This window comes from Mustela putorius, unplaced genomic scaffold, assembly GCF_011764305.1.
Source record: "Mustela putorius furo isolate JIRA1106 unplaced genomic scaffold, ASM1176430v1.1 tig00000508_pilon_pilon_pilon, whole genome shotgun sequence".
Classification (NCBI taxonomy): domain Eukaryota; kingdom Metazoa; phylum Chordata; class Mammalia; order Carnivora; family Mustelidae; genus Mustela; species Mustela putorius.
In genome coordinates this window covers 15,518,115-15,542,271 of record NW_025421402.1, presented here as the reverse complement: position 1 = coordinate 15,542,271, position 24,157 = coordinate 15,518,115, and the positions used below count along the sequence as shown (strand labels likewise).

General features: G+C 37.1%; 1 protein-coding gene across 1 annotated transcript in view; it reads left to right on the top strand.

Moving 5' to 3' along the window:
- Window positions 1-24,157, top strand: part of USH2A (usherin) — a 681,643-nt gene that overhangs the window by 107,624 nt on the left and 549,862 nt on the right. Inside the window, exons 11-12 of the mRNA XM_045081155.1 lie at window positions 12,204-12,399; window positions 15,808-16,449. Of these exons, the coding sequence (XP_044937090.1) occupies window positions 12,204-12,399; window positions 15,808-16,449 (838 nt within the window). The remainder of the gene's footprint in view (window positions 1-12,203; window positions 12,400-15,807; window positions 16,450-24,157) is intronic.

Genomic DNA, 24,157 nt, shown 5'->3' with positions numbered 1-24,157 from the left:
TCCACATGACAGAAGGTAGCCCAAGAATAAGAAGGACGCTCTCTTCTACATATAGGACACAGTAGCTTCTGTTTAATAGAAACCCTGAGAATCTAGGACCTCATCAGAACCTTGGGGTTATCAGACCATTAATATTGGAGGCAGTGCCTGCCTCGGGGTAAACCCTGTTTAGCGGCAGAGGTCCCCGTGGAAGCTGGTCTGCTAAAACTGTGTTGGCACATGTCAGCAAAAGGGGACTAGATATGGGTGGTAAGTTTGTTTTAAAAAGACAGTCAATACATCACTGATGCTGTGTGTGTGTGTGTGTGTGTTTATGACACTGATTCATTCAGGACAGATTATAGGCAGCCTCCCTTCTCCTGCCAGACTAATGTGCTAATCATTTCCAGAGTCAGATGCACTCCCAGCATCAAGGGTGGACCAGTGGCAACGACCCTAGGTTCCTCAACGTCATGCAGGACTGGGGAATATTTAAGCTCCTGGAGAGCTGAAGGACTGGTCTCCACCTTGATCTACCTGCATGAAGTTTTTGTGCTATGTAGGAGAGGGCCACACTTTGAAATGTGTAAAACAGATTGTCAGATAGTTGACATATTGCTTAAAATGCACGAGGACAAAACTAGTCTGTAATATCTCATAGGTTCCTCTTGCTATACATTTGGCATGTGTGAAGGATTATGCGAAGCACTTTTAGTCAATTTATTCAGTCCTTACCAAAGTTAGTGAAGGAGTTATTAACTTATCCCTTGTGGAGTTACAGATACAGAGGCTCAGAGAGATTAGGTAACTCCTTCAAGATCACGCAAGTAATAATGGGGTAGAATAGAAATTCAAAACTCATGTTATTTGAGGTTAGAGATGCTGGGTCTTACTAAAACACCTGTTCCCACCTACTGGCCCAGAAGAGGAACATACAGCTGATTGCTCCTCTGGGTATTTACAAACGTTATCTAAAAGTATGACAGAAACACATCCATTTGTTTCAGGATCATTATTCCAAATCCTACCAATTTAATACTAACTATTAAAAAATTCCAAATATTCAGGAAATAAAAATGTGTACATAATTGGCAAATTAATTTCTTGGAACCAATGTAATTCTCAAATGGAGATTTTGGTGATACTGAGGAGGTAATATAGTTCCCTAGTGTTTGGTTTATACCAAAGATTCAGCTTATTATCTTACACATAAACTAATTTGAATATTGTGTAGAGGTATTTCCTTTTAGGCCCGATTTATTTAGTTTCTTTATCATCTAACATAGACATCTTCTCAGAATATTTGAGATTTACTTTTTCACCAGTTCAACAAACTAACATAATAGTAAGCAGCCATTCTACTGTGTAAATCCACAGCAACTTTGATCACTTTTACCAAAATAAAAACTGCAAATGATCATTAAACTAAAGAAGTTAACTTTCCTAACAGCATATTTCTATACACCATTAACTAGAGATATAGAAAATTTATTTACTTATGTTGTACATACTTTTTAAATGCTGAGATATTTCACTTTGATAAAGTCAAAATACCATCTTGTTAATAACCACTATATTAATTTTACAGCAGAATACAATAAGACTATACTGTATGGTTGTGCCATTCAGATGACATTTATGAAATGTTCTAATTTAACATGGTGGCATATACTGAGTGCATCTTTCACAAGTTATAGCTTCTAATCTCTGAGCGAAAGAGACCTAAAACCAAAAAAAAAAAAAAAAAAAAAATGATGCAATATGAAATTATACCCCTTTGAGAACTAGAAGGACTATAATTATAGTATTTCCTCTTAAAACCATTCAAGTATGTAACATTGTTGGGAACAACAGTGTGTGGGGAGCCTCTGTCCACTCTCTGTCTTGAACACTCAAATGTATTCCATGCCTACTACTGTGACTTTGAGCGTGCTTCATTATTTTACCTTTTTGCACTACTCCTTAGAGATCATGGTGGGTAAGTTTGGAAAACGGTGTCTCAGAAATGCATTTTGGAGGGGAAAGGAAGCTATAAAAATATACCAACCTGACAAATGATAGACATTGTAGAATGGAAAAGAAATCACATCTTGGTTTTACACCAATGTAGAAACTTTTTTTCTCAAATGAGTATCTTCGACCACTGAGCAAGATGCTACACAGCAGGATCACAAAATGTTTAAATGGAAACAAGTACTATCATGCACATTATTCACCTGGCATTCTCTAATGCGTGATTAGATATTTATATGTGGCAGAAACCACTGCAGATTCATTTCTTTATTTCTGAAGTGAAATGAGTATCTTACGAAAGTAGCCTGTTATATTAATGTGGACATTTCTTAAGGGTGTCAGAAGCTTAAGAAAAGAAGTATATATACTAGAAATATGTAGTAGATTTTAGGGTCCACATCTTAGAGCTGAGCTAGTTCCTGGCCAGGAGAATAAACTGTATAAAGATCAAGTGATAGTTAGATGATGGATGGATGGATGGATGGTTGGATGGATGGATGGTTGGTTGGATGGTTGGGTAGATAGATGTATTCTTCCTTACAAGTACAAGAAATGCTGCAAATGATTAGACATTTCATAAATGCTTTTTTAAAAAATGCTAAAATAAATCTATTTTCAGAACTTACATTCAGATTATTAGTAGCACAAATATTTCAATATTGACTCAGTTTGGCAAGATGATGTTTCTTTGATGCTCAGTGATCCCTGTCAATAATTTAATGAGATGCATAACTAAGAACTAAAAAGAGTAAGACTGAGTCCCAAGGACCACTTGAGTTAGTGTGGTGATAGACTAGGTAGCAAGTACTTCAAGCCCTAGTTCTTAAATCTTAGTGTTCATAAGAATCTCTAGTGTAACTTTTTAAAAATGAAGATTTCTGGGCTCAACCTTCAGGGACTTTTAATTCTATAGGTTTGAGTTATTTGGTTGTGGATAATCAAAGAACTCAATTTTGGAATACACGGAACATGTGTTGTAGATTTGTGTATTCCAAAATTTTCAGTATTTAAAAGTGGTATTGCTTGATTAAGATAAATATTTTGAAAACTATGAATATATAGTTTTTTTTTTATTTGAATGAAGAAGAGTTTGGGGCAGGTAGTCTATAAGAATCTATTAGAGTCTTAACTAATTCTCTACCAAAATTGAGTAGAAATTGTGATTTTCATGACTCTTGTTATATTTGACAGTATCTCCTAAATACATTTCAGTTATGTAACCACTGACTTTAATTAATTTCCTTAATCAGTAAACATATATCTTAGGATGCTATGATGTACCAGGAACAATGCTAGTCAAGATGTATATAATAGTAAGTAGGAGAAACAGAAACTAATGAATTAAATTTATCTTCCGTAAATGTCTTGTTTACTATTGTTATTTTAAGAGAAAATTTGTAAAGATTTTTTTTTCATTGCCAATGATAAACACATCTTGACTTCAGATTTTCTGTTTTTAGTTGTGTATTGTAATAACCATCAATTGTGCCCATCCACTCTCAATAGTTTCTCCTAAGTGTGGGGGCTTGCCAAGGAAGTGTTCCCTGGTTAGTCTGTTTTGAGAGATCAAGGAAACTGGATTACTCCAGACTTTAGTTCCCACTGAAGATCTCTTGTAATCACTATTGTTGGGTCAATGTAACCTCTTTCAGATTTGGTTGCCCATTCTCAAATCGGTACAGTACACCTTGGGTTCTCTAGTTTTTAGGTCCTTCAAAAGTCAGGTGCTCTGTGACTTCTGTCTGCTTTTGTTCCCACAGATAGTGATATCATGCAGGTCTTTGTGACTATTGATGGTTTCTGCCCACTTGTTACTTTGTGGGGGTTTCTGTGGATAGCTGGTCACCTAGTTTGTTTGTTTGTTTGTTTTTTATAAATATTATTAATGGCTTTTTTGTTTTGTTTTGTTTTTAGTTTTGCTATTTAGTTCTGTCAGTATGTTAGGATTTGGAAAGACTTTAGGACTCTGTGGCCATATAATTATTACTCCTGATTCCTCTGGGGTCTATTTCAACTTTCACTGCCTAATTTAAACATATAAAGCACATGGAAAAATGCAAGTCCAAGCAAGTTCCTGTTGTTTACCTTCTTCTGTGATAGCTCCCTTTTCTCCTCTCTTTTTAACCTACTTTATCCATCAAAGCCTATCCCTCCCTCCACTTTTTACCTACCCACCACAATGCCCAACTGCACTGACTCAGCTTTTCCTGTACTTATCCAAACTCGGTTCTTTATGGGTAATTTTAGTCTCTTATGAAACTGAAAAAGAGGCCCTAAAGACAAGTGGGAATGAATGGCAAAATGATTCTTCATCAGGTAAGCAGCCAGGCATCAATGTGAAGCTGACTACTTTCTCAGCCAGAAGTAATGGTAATGGGAAAGGAGTAACTTGATGAAAGGGGGAAAGAGAGACTGAAAAGTCAGCTGGACAGAAATTGGACAAACAGTAGTGAGGGTGAACAAACTCAAAGTTAGTTTCTTGAAAAGATTAGTAAAATTGATAAACACATCAATAAAAAAAAGAGAAATTGCAAATTGCTAAAATCAGAAATTATAAAAAATGGGGGGACATTACAGCATGTTCTATAAGCACCTTGATATCATGAATAACTCTTTCCTAATTTGACATCTAAGTGAAATGGACAAGTTAACATGAAACTATTACAAGAAGAAATAGAACATTCATATAAACCTAGGAAGAAATAGAAAATCTAAATACTTCATACAAATTAAAGACATTGAATTTGTAATCAAAATTCAAATTTCAGAATTCTCTTTCAAGAGGGAAAACGTCAGGCCTGCATGACTTCACTGGTGAATTCCTTCATAATGTAAAGGAATAAATCCTATCAGTTCTACATAACCTTTTAGAAAACTAGGAGAAGTATATACTTGCCATGTCATCTTGTGAGGGCTATCTGACCCTCATCCCACAACCTGACAAACCATTTAAAACAAGTCTATCAGGAACAAAACAAGGATGTTCTCTCTTACGACTTTGAATCAGAGTCCTAACAGTAATCAGATGTAGTGCAAAATGAAAAAAGGAAAAGACACACATAGCTACAAAACAAATCCTTGTGCAACATTTCCAGCCAGATTGCCGCCATCCAACCCTTCCTACGGAAACTCTGGGGCCATCCCTAAGGTAGCATTATGTTTTGAGTGATTAAAAAGGCATGTTGAAGCCACCTCATGGAATTTGGACTTTCTTAGATAAGCAACAGGGAACTATAGAATTCCATGAGCATAGAAGTAACATAGTGGTTGATGTCCTAGAGTGGAGGAGGCAATGGACGTGGTCCACCCCAATGGAGAAATGTATCAGAAGCATTATATAGAATTGCTAGAACCTGGTGATAATAAAAAGAAAAATGACTTTGATTTTAATTATTTTTTATAGAATATATGCTCTCTTATTTTCAGAATCCACTTCACCTCCTCACAGGAGTATTACCAGAATTGCAGTAGATGAAAATTTGATAGTTTATTAAATAGATTAAGGGAAAGGAAGAGATACATAGGAATCATTCTATATGTACTTGTTGGGTACTGATGACAATTCTGAGGGAAGAAGTAATGGGAACCGAGAGATATTTCTCTTGTAATGTGTGACCTTATGCAACTTACAAGATGCATACTGTGTTGTATAGTTATATATGAGCGAACGTTTGTTGGATAACTATGTGAATGCATGAGTTCCTCAACAGGGAAAATACAAGTTGAAGAGTTTCTATAAAAGAAAAGTCTAGTTTCTACAAAAGACAAGACTGCTCTGAAGAGCATATTCAATGCTTAAAAGATGTCTTTTTTTGCCCTCATTTGTATTTCCTTTCTATTCAAACAATACCCTCTAAATCCACTTTAATTTTCAGGGCAGACTTCCTGTTCTTAAACGTTTGAGTTTGCTTTTCAAATTTTTACTCTGCTTGGCAACATCAGCATTATCTCATTGGCTTTTGGTGAGTTCAATGAGAATATGTAAACTATAGCATATTAGATTTTTTTTCTACCGCCAGTCAGATGAGTACATAGGAAGACATATTTCTGCTCTTTTAGAAGTGTTGTTTTAGATTACTTAAAATATAATGTGTATTACAGAGAACCTCTGCTATATATTGATTGTGCTCACCTAATTTTTTAATTTTGAAATCATACTTTGTATTTTCCTTAAACACAAAATAAATCATATAGGAGTTATCCAGTGCCTTGAATTCACCTTGATGGAGTTTTATCTCTTAATGGAAAGGAGAGCTGAGAAAGCTAAGACAATTATTGCAGAATCTTACTCTTTTCAACTGTCACAAATATCCCTGTCAAATTCATTGTTTGAATTGTCACACAATGGACTGTGTGTATCTACCATTTCTACATAGCCCGGTACAGCAGGCTTTTGCAGTGTGGTCCAAAATGGAGAGGTCCTGAGTGTGGTCACGAGGTAATGTATAGCAGCCATGAGCAAACGTCAGTGCTCTTCAGAGAAGTTCACAAAATGGTAGTAACCAGAATGCTTGCCTGATTCTCCTCACTTACCCTGACTTCCTGCTGCTATCATTAGATTTATAACTTATCACAAGCAGAGTGAATTTATCACATTGGCCATGAGCGTGGATTTAGGCATTAGGACACTTACTACCTGTCTGTCCAAGGTTTGGTTTCTTCTGCAAAATGAAGTACCATGCTTTTCACTAATGGTAAAATGACTCTTCCGTGCTTCCATTATAATGGGGTTTGGGGAGTACATGAGAAAGACCAACATCAGTCAATGTAAGAATAAGTTTATTTACTAAGTAAAGTGCTATGGAAGAAACTGGACAGTGTAGAACACCATGGGACTGGCATTTTAAAAAAGGGACCTGCCGTTTCAGATCTATAGTCAAGACAGGTCTCATCAAGAAGGTGACCTTTAAGACCTGAAGGACGTGATGGAGTTAGTTGTGTTGAAATCTGGGATAAGAGTCATAGGCAGAAGGGGCAGCCTCTGTGAGCAACCTAAGGTGGGAAAATCCCTAATGTGTTCAAGGAACAGAAAAGAGCCTATGTAGCTGGAGAGGACATCCAAATCTTTCAGGATGCGAATGAGTGGTCTTTTTACTTTGCAGGTGCCTGCCTACCACGTACCCAACAAGTATTCTAGAAGGGTGAAAAAAGTTTGACTCTCAGTCATTTGATGAATTTACTATATTTGTTTGATACCAATGTGAAATATACATAGTAATCATGATACCTTATCTTTATCAAGTTCTTACTGTGATCCAAAGAGGATTCTAGATACTTTTATATTAATAATATCAGTTAATCCTGACAGCAGATGTAGATATAATTATGCTCATTTTATTTTATTTATTTTATTTTTATTTTTTTTTTAAAGATTTTTTCTTTATTTATCTGACAGAGATCACAAGTAGGCAGAGAGGCAGGCAGAGAGAGAGGAGGAAGCAGGCTACCTGCAGAGCAGAAAGCCCGATGTGGGGCTCGATCCCAGGACCCTGGGATCATGACCTGAGCCGAAGGCAGAGGCTTAACCCACTGAGCCACCCAGGTGCCCCGAATTATGCTCATTTTATAGACAAATTAAGATTTAGGTAGATTTAGGGGCCAGAGTATAGCTTACACTTTAGTAATTATGCCACATCCAAGTGATTAAGGAAATTAAACCATTTAGTTGAGACAGAACAGGAGCCAGTGTTAAATTCTAAGGCTCGATCCCATAGCGCATAAGCAGGCAGGATTGCAACCATACATCGAGCTCCTTGTTTCCACTTAAGGTAGGTCTTGGAAAAGTCATATAATTTTCCTTTGGATATTATATGCCTCACAGGATTATTTGTTAATAAATAGGAAAAAATACATACAACATTATAGCACTCTGCCTGAAATATTATAAGTGTTACTATGCTTCAGACATTCTTTTGGATCCATGGGTGGTAGAAAGGTGCACAAGGTTATGGCCCTTTGATTGCTGAGCCATACAGCATACAGCCATACCCTGAGAAGAGTTATTTTTCAGAGAGGCATATAATTATAAGTTAGACACTAGAAAATTGCAGGGTGGTATAATATAGCAATAACATGCTCTAGGATAACAGAGGAGGGAAACATGCTTTAACTTGGAAGGAACTCAGTATTGGAGAAGGCTACAAATGGGTAGACATCAGTACCTGGAAGGAGAGGCCATACTGCAGTGAGTCAGGGCCTGCCCTTGACCTTTCCCTTCCCTTGCGTTATCAGCATGGATGCCTGTGCTTTTCCTCTCTTGACGCTAATAAATAAGCTGTTATTTGCTCCCTTGGTGATACTTAGCTTCAGATGTTGTCAACGCACAGGCAAGGCTCAAGTGAATTCCACACTCATATTTTAAATTAAATACTCAATATCTAGAGGGGTATCTCACATTTAACATGTCCCAAACTGATCTCCTGATTTCTCTCCAAATCTGCTTCACTCATGGCCTCTCCCATCTTAGTTAATGGCAACTCTGTCCTTCCAGTTGTTGATGTCAAAAGCCATAATATCATTTTTGAATTGTCTTTCTCTTAGCAGCTATATATAATTTGCCAGCAAGTCATGTCGACTCTATCTTCAAAAATATCCATAATCTTTTATTCTGCCTATATTTAATAATTTTAAAAAGATAAAACAATTTAATAATTAATGTTGAATAATTCCTTTGCTTATATCTGCTTAGCTTTTTATATGTCTGTCCCTAATTTTCCCCCCAAATGCTGACACCTTTGCTATATGAATATCTATAAGGTTTTCTTTTTTAAATTTGTAATTACATGTCCAGGTACAATTATTCCATCTGTATAGCCTTACCTTCTTCAAATGCTCCATCTTTGGATTTAGTCTGGACCAATGGCCTTCTAGGCCTCCTGCTCAGCTACTTAGCCCAATACTCGCCACGTGCTTCTGAATCTTCATCTCCTTGATCCCATGCCTTGTGTTGTTGTTGCTCTTGTTCATTTACTTTTTGATCTGTTGGAGTCATATCCCCCACAAGCTTCCTAAGAGAGGCAGCTAGATTTTTGAAATCCTTTCATACCTGAAAAATGTCATTATTCTTTCCTCGGTGATAACTGATAGTTTGACCTGGTATTGAATTCTAGATTGGCAAATAATTTTGCTCATAATTTGGAAGTTATGACGTAGTATTCTGGGTTTCAATAAAAATGCAGAACACTTCAGTGATATTCTGTAGCGCTTTTATATGGGATTTATTTTTTTCTGGAAGTTTTTGTCCCTTATATTTCCAGTATTTGAATGCTTTATGAGATTGTACATGACATTGCCTTTGTTCCCTGCCACCCCCACCACCCCCACCAATTAGTTTTGCCAGCACATGGTGAGCCCTTTTAAACTGTAGCTTCATGTCTGGAAAACTATTTATTTTGTATTAATTCTTTGATATTCTCCTCCCTCATGTTTTTTTTTTTTCTACTTTTGTCCATCTGGAAATGCTCTATTTTTATTTTGTTTACATCTCTATCCTTATTACTCTTTCCCAAGAATTTTCTCAACTTTCTCTCTCGTCTTTTATTGAGATTTTTATTTTGCCTAATGTATTCCTTCCTCCACAGATTGTTTCTTTCTTAAGGTTTTTGTTTTCTATATTTTTAGTGAATATAGCTTTTACCTTATCTTTCTGGGGGATAATAATTACAGGAGTGTGTGTATTTATTTGCTTATTTATTCATTCATTCATTTATTTATGTTTATTGCAGTTGACATGCAATATTACATTAGTTTCAGATGTTTAGCAAAGTGATTTGACAACTCTGTACATTATGCTGTGTTCCCCAGAAATGTAGCTACTATTTGTCACCACATATTGTTATTGTAATACCAAAGACGATCTTCCTTGTGTTGTAGCTTTCATCCCACGACTTATTCAGGGCTGTATTACTTAATTGGGCCAGTGTAAAAGTATTCTACCAAAGAGCATAGAAACAGAAAGATGTTGTATCTGACATTTTGGAAGTATATTTTTAAAGGGGAAAAGCAAACCTTTCTCACTTTCTACTTCTTGGTGGACAAGAATTGGTCTTAGAGTTTAAATAGAAATATGTGCCATAATATAAATGAAACTAGGGGTGTCTGGGTGGCTCAGTTGGCTGAGCATCCAATTCTATTTTTTTTTTAAATATTTTATTTGAGAGGGAGAGAATGAGAGAGCATGAGAGGAGAAAGGTCAGAGGGAGAAGCAGACTTCCTGCTGAGCAGGGCGCCTGATGTGAGACTCAATCCCAGGACTCCAGGATCATGACCTGAGCTGTAGGAAGTTGCTTAACCAACTGAGCCACCCAGGTGCTCTGAGTATCTGATTCTTGATTTTGACTCAGGTTGTCATCTCAGAGTCCTGGGACAGAGCACTGTGTCAGGCTCCATGCTCAGTAGGTAGTCTGTCTGAGGATTCTCTTTCTCCCTCTCCTTTTGACCCTCCATGAGTGTGCGCTCTCTCTCTAAGATAAAAATAAATATTTTAAAAAATAAATGAAGCTGAGTTGTACAGATGTAAATTTGTATTTTCAGGTGAATTTTGAGAAACTGCTTAAAATAAAACTTTTCATAAAACTAGAAAGCCTTTATAATTTACTTCTAAGTCACATTTTAAGGTATGGCTCATTTAAAGCAAGTATAATTTATGTGTTATACAAATTTTAGGTTAAGGAAATGGTAGTAAAACCATATTCTCTTATTTGCAGTAGAGTATATAATCAGAGGCCTAGTAGATTTTCATGACTATATATTACACATACTCACCAATAAATGCCACTTATTTTTGCAGACCAAATCAAATCTTCATCTTGAGTAATGATCTGGATTATTTGGATTGGGTAAGAGTGGGGTGGGGAATGTAGCAAGGTACAAAGGATCATTCATGGTCTTTGCATATCTTTATGGACCTATAAGTATCTTTGACACTGAGGTTCATTATTAATATACGAGTATACCTGGTGCATGTACACACTTCTATTTTTCAGAGTAGTAAACATTTTCACATCAATTATTTGACGCTTAAGTAATGAATCCAGCATATTCTCTATACCTGAGATGAGGAAGAATGAGACAGTGATAGATTCCTTAAGATTCCTTAATTAAAAAACCCTTTTTTACATCTTTGTAACTGAATCCCAAACTGATCTTTTTGAGTATACCTGTGATTACAGGTAAATCAAGCCACACCTTTCTATACATAGGTTACTTCCCTGGGTGACAACCCTGCCACCAATTGTGGAGAGCTAGATTCAGCTCATGTAAGAGGAAATCAGGGGAAGAAATGCCAGTGACTTTACAGGAGATTTGATCTGATGTCTACATTGGCATCTCTTTTGCAAATCCTAAGTTATTTTTACATTTCTCATATTAGTTTCACATTTTACATGCATATGTTCCCTTCTGAAAAGCTTAGGCTCTTAATTATCTTTTTTTAACCACCATAGTATTATTTATGCATATAGTAGATAAGCATTCTATATTTTGTGTATTTCATTCTCAGGAGCTTGAAGAAGAAAAATACTCTTTTTCAGCTGATATTTTACTTGACTGTGCTCTGAAACAAATAACTATTTTTGCATTTTTACCACAATATAAATCAGCTAACGATACTTAATATGACTAAGTTATGTTACAAATAAACTATAAATATGCTGAAATATTCCTAAAAGCAGAACTGTTTTTTAAAAAAAAAAGTTCTCAAGTTATTTATCAGTAGGCACAAATGGTTCCATTAACAAAGAACTTTATTTTAAACATTAAGACCTTGATGGGATGATATTAGTATAGAAAGATCCATCCTTAATTTAAGCACCACGTATCAAGCAAGTTTGGGTCGATGAGATAGTAGATGAGAGGAACAAAAAACCAGAGAGGTAAAATCGTAAGACTAAATTAACTGCCGGCTCTTTTCTATTTTCAATCTCCACAGGACTATATTTTGATTTCTTTCTGTGGCGCTCAGTGCTTAATTCCACGTTTCCCTTTTAGTCCCGTGCTACTGACTTCTTCGGGGTTTATTTTCATTCAGTTCTATATATTCACCCTGCTGAAGCTTCCCTTGTTTTGTGTCAGGAGGAAATGTACCTTATTACCTTCTTGTCTGTTTAAAACTCTTTTTTTTTTCCCCCCTTCCTCCCTGTCTTGTACCTAATGAGCAAATTATCTAAAAATAGATGCGTTCATCGTTCTACAAAATGTTGTATCTCCTCTAGATTGGAGGCCAGTGTAATTGTAAGAGACATGTGTCTGGAAGACAGTGCAATCAGTGCCAAAATGGATTCTACAATCTACGAGAGTCAGATCCTGATGGCTGCAGCTCCTGTAACTGCAGTACCTCTGGGACAGTGGATGGAGATATTACCTGTCACCAAAATTCGGGCCAGTGCAAGTGCAAAGCAAATGTTATTGGTATGTGTAATGCAAAAGTTTACAGTCACATCTCTATTACCGTCTGGAATAAAATTCTCTATTTGATTTCTTAACTGAAGAGCAAAGCAAATTTCCTTGCTCAAGGCAGGCTGGGAAAAAAAAAAACAATTTGGATGAAATTAACTGTCTAAAAATGATTAAATTAATAATTCTATCAAACTACAGCTTGAAGCTTAGTTTAATCAACCCTTTAGAAGTTTCTTTATTCTGTAGATGCCTTAGTTCACATGGTCCCATACTAATAAGTCATAGAAAAATATAATTTGCTTACTGCATAGATGTTTCTTTTAGAAAATTAGTACTTTTTCAAAATGTTTTACACTTAATGAGTTCTAAGCAAATCATTTCCATGCTAGTTTTCTTAATAGACCAAAATAAATGGATTTTTTCAAAATATTCTGTGCTACAGGGTCCTTTGTGATAAATCTTTCCATTTTTTTTCTATTATATTTCTTTGAACTGTTCCTATGAAATGCAAAATAAGTCAACATAATTCCACAGATCATGTGTATTGGTAGGGTTAGTTATAAAGGGCCACATAATTTTAATTTTGTAATTCAGTGCCAAGCTGATTATAATAAACAGCTACCTTCAGTGTTATTTATCATTTTTTTATACAAGACCTGCTTTTTTGTTTGTTACTCCCACAGGTATTTTTCAGAAATTAGATTTGATTATAGCAATTTATTACATCCAGCATTTTTGAGGGGAACCACAGCCACATAAGGACAAAATTTATCAAGTGCCCAAAATGCACTATGTACATAATGCACTTTGAAATATTGATATATGAGAATATTATGAGAGGAAACTTTCCTGATGAAGTGAGTCTTGTATTTTAACGGAACATGTCTTGGTTCACATAGGAAGTTTAAGAAAGACCTGTACCTTTCTATTGTCATTCAGGACACCAAGTCTTCCGTGGATTTTCTAACACTAACCTGAACCTTGTAATAATGAAAACATGCCCGGCAGACACGCACACACACATACACACACACACACACACACACACACAAATACATATACAGATGAACATATTCTGAATAACATTTTTATTACAGTTCTGTAAGTCTAAACCTAATTCTTTATCTTTTCTATATGTAGGTATATATACCTCATTTTATACAATTCAGCCAGACAAGCATTTCATTTTAATTTAATAAAAAAATATGGACATGGTAAATGATATGACACAAGATTTCTCTAGTTTAAAGAAAGGTTACATCAAAATCTCTGATATACTTGTCCTATGCATTTTAAGCATACAAAAACCAACTTTTTGGGGAAAAAAAAAAGGAAGGAGTAACTTGTAAAGAGCAGTGTATCTTTTTATAAGTGTTATCTGTGATGCTAAATGAATTCCAAGACACTTGAATTCAATCTATCTAGTGTCATCCTTTGTCCTTTAATATGAAATATATTTTAAATTCATGATCAGAAAGCAAAATTCAAGGATAGACCTATAAGGACAATGAAATGTTTACTTTTCTGTAACAATGAAGTCTTTCCTGTGATGGTTGGATCCCCGATCTTAAGAAAAGGGGGATATCAAAATTTGCTCTTTATTTAGAATGTGTTATGACTTCCCTGCCATCTCTGTGTCTTATTGATCCAGATAGTTTTCTGTAGGAAAATACAAAGACATATATTTCTGAAGATTAAATCATCATTTTGAGATGATTATTTCTAGAGCTATTTCTGCACGTGCAGCTTTTTGAATAAAAACACAAACTTGGTAAGTTTATATAGGTTTCTTTTCCTAATGGGATTAGCCAATACCCTTATTCAATTTTACCTTGTTAATTTAAAAAAAAAAAAAGCCAAAAATACTGGTGTATGTTGTGTACGCTTCAGAAAGCAAACTGTTCGAGTTAACAAAACTGTTAAATCTTACTAATGATTCTATCACCAGTAAAATACATTAGCACCAATAATTTTATTAAAGTAGGTCATTCATCTAGAATAAAAAGGGAGAAGAATGTGAATTAAATGCCAAGTGTGCTAACTCGCCTGCACTTGTTAACACCGAATGTGATGCCCTGTAGGCCTCCCCGAGTATCGTTAGGAATAGATTGCCTGTCAGGAATATGTATGGCATATTCAAATAAGCACTGCGCATATTTTTAAAACTGATATGATATGAATCCATGTAGACCAATTTTAATAGTTCAAAATGAGTCATAATTCTTGTTAACAATACAGTTATTTTTAAAATTTGCAGCAATAGTGGTCCTTTTTTATTTTCCTTATTGAAATTAAATGATATGCCTTAGGTGAGTCATTCATCACTGTTAAAGAACTTGCCTTCCATTGGAGTTCTTGAATTTTTATCCATATATATACATATATATTATGCATTTCCTTCCAGTTTAAGAAATGCTTTTCTACATATGAGTTCCTGAGTGTGTTTTTGACTGTTATTTTAGGACTAATTTTTTTTTTATTGCGATCATAGCTTGAAATAAATGTTTCCATTGATTCAACCCCACGTAGCCAGTTATTTAAAGTCAGGTGTGTGGGAACTATCTAAAGGGAATATTTTGCATCTTAACTGTTACTATTCAAAATTGTTTGTTTTATTTTCTTTCCTTTTAATGCTCTATCTGAAACTCACCTAAATTGTCAGAGATTTAAGTTTGAGTCATAAAATATTTTTCTCTGTTTGTGAAATGTATATATGTACTCCTTTAAATAGAAGTAATGTAACAGCAGAATTTATTTCGTGTTTAAAGAGGAATGTCCTGAACCACACGATATGACAAGCGATGTGATTGCTTTATGAGCCAAGGAGAGCATAATTTATATTAATTGAAAATAATAAAATGTAGGGGCATATACAAGCCTTGAAACAAAAACTGCTCTGGATAAGTTTTATTTATATTAATTATTTAAAGAGGGGATATTCAGAAGCATATATTCTGCTACACAAAAACAGCTATCACCTTCCGATTGTTTTAAACATTGGTGTATCATCTGATTTCTAGGAAAATAAGTAATGTGGTAGTATGTAAATTCTTCTGGGTAGCTTTGAAAATTTATTTCCTTGCCTGTTCTTTTCCATGAACATTTGTTAACGTAAAATAATTAAAAATAATCGTTTTCATATTTGTTAGAGAGGAAGAGTGCCACATTTCTAGTGAGCATTTCTCTGTATGTTAAGGAATAAAATTTCATAAAGCACGTTACAGAACTAAAGTTTCGTATGACTGCGCATGTGAGTATCATTACTGTATTTTGAGTCTATGACCAGGCCTCCGTGGCATTCCCTGGGAGAACATTTTGTGTCTGCGTTCAATGTTGGCAGGAGCGTGGTTTATCTTGAAAGACTAGAATGAATAGAATCATTTCCACGTTTTCACTTTCTTAAACAAATTTTATCTTCAGGGCTTAGATGTGATCACTGCAATTTTGGGTTTAAATTCCTCCGAAGTTTTAACAACGATGGATGTGAACCCTGCCGGTGCAATGTCCACGGCTCAGTGAGCAAATTCTGCGATCCTCTTTCTGGGCAGTGCGAGTGTAAGAAAGAAGCCAAAGGACCTCAGTGTGACACCTGCAGAGAACACTTTTATGGACTGGACATTGCCAGTTGTAAGGCCTGTGACTGTGATGAGGCTGGATCCCTGTCTGGGACCGTCTGTGATGCCAGGACAGGGCAGTGCGTCTGCAAGCCCAGGGTAGGAGGGAGACAGTGCAACCAATGTTTGGAGGGATTCTTCTACCTCCTGCAAAATAATTCTTTCCTCTGTCTGCCTTGCAACTGTGATAAGACTGGGACGGTAAATGGCTCTCTGCTGTGTGACAAATCAACAGGACAATGTCCTTGCAAATTAGGAGTAACAGGTCTTCACTGTAATCAGTGTGCGCCTCACAGGTACAATCTGACCAGTGACAATTTTCAAGGCTGCCAGATGTGTGAGTGTGACTCCTTGGGGACATTACCTGGGACTGCTTGTGACCCAGTCAGTGGCCAGTGCCTGTGTTTGCCTAATCGGCAGGGAAGAAGGTGTAATCATTGTCAACCAGGTAAGAGACGTGTGTTACGTGTTCAGCGCACAGTGACTTTCCTTTCATTTTCCCATATTGGATGATTCCTCTTTGTTTTGGGGTTGGGACTTTTTTTTTTTTTTTTAAGATTTTATTTATTTATTTGACAGATCACAAGTAGGCGGAGAGGCAGGCAGAGGGGGAGGAGAAAGCAGGCCCCCTGCTGAGCAGAGAGCCGGATGTGGGGCTCGATCCCAGGACCCTGAGATCATGACCTGAGCCAAAGGCAGAGGCTTAACCCACTGAGCCACCCAGGCACACCGGGGTTGGGACTTCTAAAAAAATTTACTTCCAACAACGTTGTTGTATTTATATTAGCAACAAATACAGATAGAATGATTCCATATGTTCAAGATTATTTGGCATATCTGTCTCTATTGATGTATTTGGGGTGAGTCTTTACAGGAATCCCAGTCAATCAGACATTTTATAATCAAAACTAATTTATACTTATATCTCTATTTGAAGTAAATTCCCTTCAAATAACCACAAAAAGTCTGAACTAATAAAAGCAAGAATAAATTTTGTTTCCCAGAGAAGTGAAAACTTGGGTTAATTATCTATACCATGCCAGATATTCAGATGATGAACTTATTTTCTGAATAAAGCTGACCGATGTTTTTACTAAATGGGCTGTATGTTCTAGCATTATCTAGTGGTATCTAGAATTATTTTTTAAAGGTTTTTATTTATTTATTTGTCAGAGAGAGAGAGAGAGCACACAAACATGGGGAGAGGCAGGCAGAGTAAGAAGAAGGCCCCCCAATGAACAGGACTCTATCCCAGGACCCTGGGATCATGACCTGAGCCAAAGGCAGATGCTTACCTAACTGAGCCACCTAGACATCTCTAGAATTTTTAAATGTCACCAAATTTGCAAAACAGACTACTGTTTAGTCTCACTGCACCTACCTTTTTAAGTGTTTGCCAACTGGAGGAAAGATGGACCCTATTCATGGTTTTCTCCTTGCCTTTATATGATCTAACTAAAACAGTATACTTTCTTTATAATAAAACTATCATAACATCATAATGAATATACATGTTTGTTAGTTGTTTAATAGCTGTGCTAATGGTTATTCTGTCTACACAACCAACTCTGAGTTATCTAGACCTGTGTAAACGAGAAGGAGCGTGGTGCCAAGCGGAAGGGAGATTTGCTTGTCAGAAATGGGTACAGTGGAAGTCCTATTTGCCGTGACTAGGAAACAAGTTTAGGATTGAGCCATATGTTTCCTTTCACATCGGACAAGTAAATCCAAAGGGATGGATGGGATGGAGTTGATGAATAGTTAATTCTTTTTGAGATGTAGGTACCAGAAAGTAATTTGAACTGGCTTCAGTATAAATGGAGGCTGTATTATCCCTGGCTGTCCCACAGAACCTGATATGGAGCAATGCAGTGAGAACTCAGGAGCCAGAAATCTCCCTCTGATACATGTGCATTAATTCAACCATTCAATCATTTCCATATTCCCTCTCTTTTTCTCTCTCTTCCTTTCCCTCTCCCTCTCTCTTTAGGACATACTCCATTTCTGTTTCTCTCTCTGCATGCTTTATGGCAAATTGTCCTCCCTTTTAAGAAAAATATAGAATGGAGATCATCCCTATTAATGCAAATAGTCCCCATATTTAAGGCATTCTTGTATTTTATTTATTTGGGTAGTTGATTATGTCCCTGGTTAGAGTTTCAGTATCTTGAGAGCAGGGATTGCCTTATTTAACGTGTATAGTCACAATACTAATGTAATTCCTGGTACATTGCATGCATTCAGTAGGTGGTTTAATTGAACACACTGAGAAATAATCAGGAATTTTAAGGGGAGTATCTGTATAAGGGTTCTCTGGAGAAACAGAACCAATAGGAGATGTGTATATACATCAGTGCTACTGAGAATTTCTTTCACGTATCTCCTTTGTTGGGTCCCATTTCCTAAATCCTATGTGTTCTTCTTTTTTCTTATTTTATATGTGTATTCAGTAGAGAACACACTCCAGTAACTTGTGAGAAAGACTATAGAGAAAAAAGTAATTTTTTTAGAATTTTGAATGTCGGCAAATAACTGTATTCCACACTAATAACTACTGAAATTTTACCATTACCAGTTTCACTCAAAAAATTATTTCACCATTACCTTTTTGCAGTGCCAATAAGATTCCTTTTTCCCCTTTCTCTTTCTTTTCTTTCTTACATTCTAGAAGCTTCTACTATTTCTATATCCCTCATTTCTGACAATTTCATGATGAGGTGCTTTCGTTAAATAATTTTTCTGAGCACTCAGTGGGCCCTTTTGTCTGTAGATGAGCATTCTTGTATTGTGGGAAAATCTGTAAAACCCCTTCACAATAACATCTAGACTAGTGTTTGACCAAACAACTGACTCCAGATCTACCCAAGCTGACACAAGAAATCACCCATCACAGGCAACTTATATATCATCCCTGTACTCACTTGTAGCACTGTGTCCTTAGATTTTCTGAACCCATACACTCTCCAGTTTAACTTCTAAAGAGAACACTCATTGTCCTCTTTCAGAATGCAAGAGGGAAAAACTTCTGTTTGGGGAGACGATGAATTATTCTCACACCTGACTTCAGAAACCTCTGGAATCTTCAATTCCAAACCTTACTTTCTAGACTGACACTACCTGAATCAATCAGCTGACTGTTGGCTTCTCCATGGCAAGTGCTTAGCTTTTCCTGGTGGACATCTGCCGCTGAGCTTCATCTCCTCTACTTTCTTTCATTTCATTTTTGGGGATTTCAGAAGGGAAAAATTGTTCAACTCTGCTTAGCTGAAATGCTGTGCTAGTAGTTTCTGGGCTGTAATCTTTTCAGCCAAATCCTTGCTGTTCTCCTCTGATTCCCTTCTGTTTCTACAACCCTTGTTGCTTTTATCAAAATCAGTCTTGTTGCTTTCAGTTTCCAACAGATCCAGAACTGGTCCACATTTCAACACCCCACTCACCCTTTTCATCTTTTTTCTGGACTAGCTGACAAGCCTCCTAAAACTTCCTTTCTCTTCTTTATTCTTCTCCAGTCACATTTCTTAATGTACAGCGAAAGTGATGCTGTTCAAACCTCAGTCAGACTGTATCACCCCATCCTCCAGTCTTCCCATCATTGTAGGTGAAAACGTGGTCCACATGAACTGTAACACCCGGACCTCATTTCCAGGAGTCTTTAGATCATTCGTTCTACAAGTCTAACGGCTATTCTTGACATTGTTCAGTGCTCTGTCCTGGGCACATAGGGCACATAGGGCAGTGTCTCCCTGGGGGATAAGCCCATCAGTGTTTCCCGAAGTTATACATAATTACATTTAAAAATTACCCCAGGGTATTATGCTGAGCAAAATGAGTCAATCAGAGAAAGACAATTATCCTATGATCTCGCTGATATGAGGACGTTGAGAGGCAACGAGTGGGGGGTTTGAGGGGTAGGAAAGGAATAAATGAAACAAGATGGGATTGGGAGGGAGACAAACTGTAAGACTCTTAATCTTACAAAACAAACTGAGGGTTGCCAGGAGGTGGCAGGTAGGGAGAGGGTGGTTGGGTTATGGACATTGGGGAGGGTATGTGCTATGGTGAGTGCTGTGAAGTGTAAACCTGGCGATCACAGACCTGTACCCCTGGGGCTAATGATACATTATATGTTAATTAAAAATTTTAAAAAATTAAAAAAAAAATTACCCCAGGGGTGGGCCATCTGGATGGTGCAGTCAATTAAGTATCTGACTCTTGATTCTGGCTCAGGTCATGATCTCAGGGTTGTGAGATCAAACCCCACCACGGCCCTGTGCTGGTCGTGGAGCCTGCTTCAGATTGTCTCTCTCCCTCTCCCTCTGCCCCTCCCCTCACTTGCCCTCTCTCTGTCTCTCAAAAACCCCCCAAACCCAGTGGCGTTCTCTTCTATTTAGGCACAGGCAGAGTGCAACTCTCTGAGTGCTCCTTTGATGACATACAGAGAGGATGTGGTTTTTACGCTGCCAGGGAGGAAAGAAAATAGCAATCTAAGGACCTAATGGATTTTTTTTTGACAAAACAAGGTATTCTGTACACATAAGTGTAGCATATGGAATGTGTTTTGTGGACTTTCTCTGGGGGGAGGGGCGTCCTGCATTCTAGCTTCCAAAACTACTTTGAATTTTATTTTCTGGTTTTATTGTCTCTTACTGTGAAATTTACATTGAAAAAAAAGAACCCTAACCCCGAAGCATCTTCATCATACACAGATGTTTCCCAGTAGCCAGCTCTGTAGTTTGCATGTTAAAATGTACTGCTGGAACCTGAAGCTTCCTTTCTTTAAACACATCTGAGAGACCTAGATCATGTGCCACAGCGGAGCCTGTGTGAGTAGTGGGGCGTGGAGGGGGATCCCTGGGGTGGGGTAGGAGGGATGGACGGGCAAGCCTCGGGACTTCTGCCGCCTTTTTCGTTTGTGGTTGCAAATACTCCTGGCCCCTAGTATACTATTGCCCATAGATTCTCGTCCCACTTTCCTAAAAAACATTATTAAGGAAGGTGCATATAATGAAACCTCATGTATTATTAACCCAACCTTACTATGAATGTACAAGGAATAGGCTTAATTCAACTAAAATTTATAGGCAATTTGTTAAAGCAGCAGTGCACATTAGAAGCTACATTAGAGCCACATTGGTTTTAATATGCCATTCAATAACTTGAACAGAGGTTAAAAATGCTGCTTAACCTCCATTAAGTATTTTAAAAATGCTTTAATTTAAAATTATTTGGAGTGTGTGTACATATATGAATGTACACATGCCCACACTAATAAATACAGCACTAAATATGTTTTCCCAGTTCGTTTTTTTCGGTGCTGGATGACCTCGTAACGTTCAGCAGCAAGCACTTAATCAGAGGCGAGGCCGGGAAATGCAGGGAAGGATGTCAAGGCATCCTGAGCCAGTGACCCACCCTTGTCCTTGAGAACCAGAGGCAGAGAGAGTTTATTGAGGACTCTGTGGCTCTGGAATAAAATAAAGGCTAATTTATAATGAAAACAGCTTCGTATGACATGTTTTGTGCTAATAGGACAATTCCTCATGCTTTCCTCTGATATTTACTTTTGGTGTTGTTTTATAATTCATACAGACTATTAGAAAGTAAAACAAAGTATCTTGTTTCATTAAGAAGCATATCATATTTGTTAAGTAATGAGCTCATAAACCAAAATTGCATGCAAGACCCTTCCAATGGAATTGGAATTAGATGGCTGATATTCCATTAAAAATCAGTGCATCAAAGCTGAGATCCGGTTAGGCCACCTATCCTAGTGTTTGATGAAACAGCTTTGCAGATGAACATGTTTTCCACAGAGAGACCTGGGCCTTAGAATAAGAACCTCTTCTCTGATAAACCACCAGGAAAGAATTTTGTCATAAGCAATATGGACCGTAATCTCAGGCGCATCCATGGGGGTAGGGGGAGAGTACACTGACAAGTCATTATTTAAATTGTAATTTAAGGAAAATCCCACTTTCCTAGAATATTGCCTCATAAAAATGGCAGCCTATAAAAATAGGTAATATTTACTGAGTGTCTGCTGTGTGTCAGGCCCTGGAAAGGGGTTTTATCTGAAAAAGTCCCGTTGAATATGCACAATATTTATAGGCTGGGAGGGCCAGTACTTTCCCACTTTATAGTAGGGGGAATGGATTCTAATTCAGCAGAACCATTTACAAATCTAGGTCCAACTGACCTCAGAGTCTGGACTCTGAAAGAGTAAAACATTTTTCTGAATAATGCAATATTTGTTAATCATTCACTCAAAAAATATTAGAGGGCAATGTAAAAGAGATACTTGTATTATAATTGTTTGGAGCCTCCCCCCTCGCTGAAGCTCATTCCCACCTGTGATTCTAGTTGACTGCTTTAGGTCCCAGTGCATCTCTGTTGTGTAGAATCTGAATAATAGTTATAAAATGGAAATGAATAGAATTCCGAGAGACTACTGTGATTTGATAATGAAGAATTAAACTGAGTTGTCTAGAAATGAGATGATCTCCATGGCCTAAGTTGGAGAAATTTCTGGGATGGTGGCAATGGCATGGGAGAGAAACTTTCGAGCATATAGTTGATAAGCACTGAGACTGAGAAAAATGGGAACAAAATATAAAAGTGTTTCTGTGGATTGTGAATACACATTATATGCGTTATAACTCCCAAGACATAATCATAGCTATCATTATTTATGCTTATTGTTGTTACTGAATTTGATTTTTAAAGAAAGGCATTTGGAGGTCCTTCATGGATATTCCCATAAATAGGGAAATTAGGGGGTTTCCTTTAGATTTCATTTATTTATTTGACACAGAGAGAGAAACAGCAAGAGAGGGAACACAAGCAAGGGGAGTGGGAGAGGGAAAAGCAGGCTTTCTGCTGACTAGGGAGCCCAATCCCAGGACCCTTGGATCAGGAACTAAGCCAAAGGCAGATGCTTAATGACTGAGCCCCTCAGGCATCCCCAAAGATTACATTTTAAATATATTGTTCCTGGTTTATATACATTCTCCCTGCTTTCCTTCCTGATAGGCTAAGCCATTCTGACCAATCATCCTATGACTCACAGATTTATCTTTACTAGTTCCCTTAAAGTTTGGTACTTTAAAGTTTGTTTGGTACATTTGTGTAACTTCATCAAATGTGCTAAAGAGATTGTCTCATATTTTAAAGGGTAACAGATATCCAACAGACCAGGCAACCAGCCACCTACCCATCTAACCATCTACTCATTTCATTCACATGTCCATGTTTCCAGTAAACATCTATTGAATACATTACTATGTACCAGGGTCTATGCTGGTATAAGATATACAATCATAAATATATTAAGGCATTTGCTTTAGTAGGAGAAATGGACCTGTATGTAAATATAACACAGTGTGACAAGTGCAATATTAGAAATGTTCGATTAGAGAAGTAGTAAAGTGAAGGAATTCATTCACTCTCGAAGTGTGGGGGATATGGAAGAGTTACTTGAGAACATGATTTCTGACACGAGATTTTTATTTTATTTTTAATTTTTTTTCTGACATGAGTTTTTTTTTTTAAGTTTTACATTTAGTGCTGATAACTTTTTTTTTAAAGATTTTATTTATTTATTTGATAGAAATCACAAATAGGCAGAGAGGCAGGCAGAGAGAGAGAGAGGAGGAAGCAGGCTTTCACTGAGCAGAGAGCCCGATGCGGGGCTTGATCCCAGGACCCTGAGATCATGACCCTTTAAGCCACCCAGGCACCCCCTGACATGAGTTTTTAAAGCAAATAGGAGTTGGTAAAGTAATCAAGGAGAGAATAGCAGTCCAGGAAGAAGGGATAGGAGCAGAGACTTTAAAATATGTCTAAACTAGGGGGTCACCTGGGTAGCTCAGTTGGTTAAGCAACTGCCTTTGACTCAGGTCATGATCTCAGGGTCCTGGGATCAAGTCCTGCATTGGGCTCCCTGGTCAGCAGGGAGCCTGCTTCTTCCTCTGCCTCTGCTCCTCTCTCTGCTCATGTTCTGTCTCCCTCTCACAAATAAATAAAATCTTAAAAAAAATATATCTAAACTAGGGGTGCCTGGGTGGCTCAGTCTTTAAGCATCTGCCTTTGGCTCAGGTCATAATCCTGGGGTTCTGGGATCGAGCCCGGCATCAGGCTCCCTGCTCGGCAGGAAGACT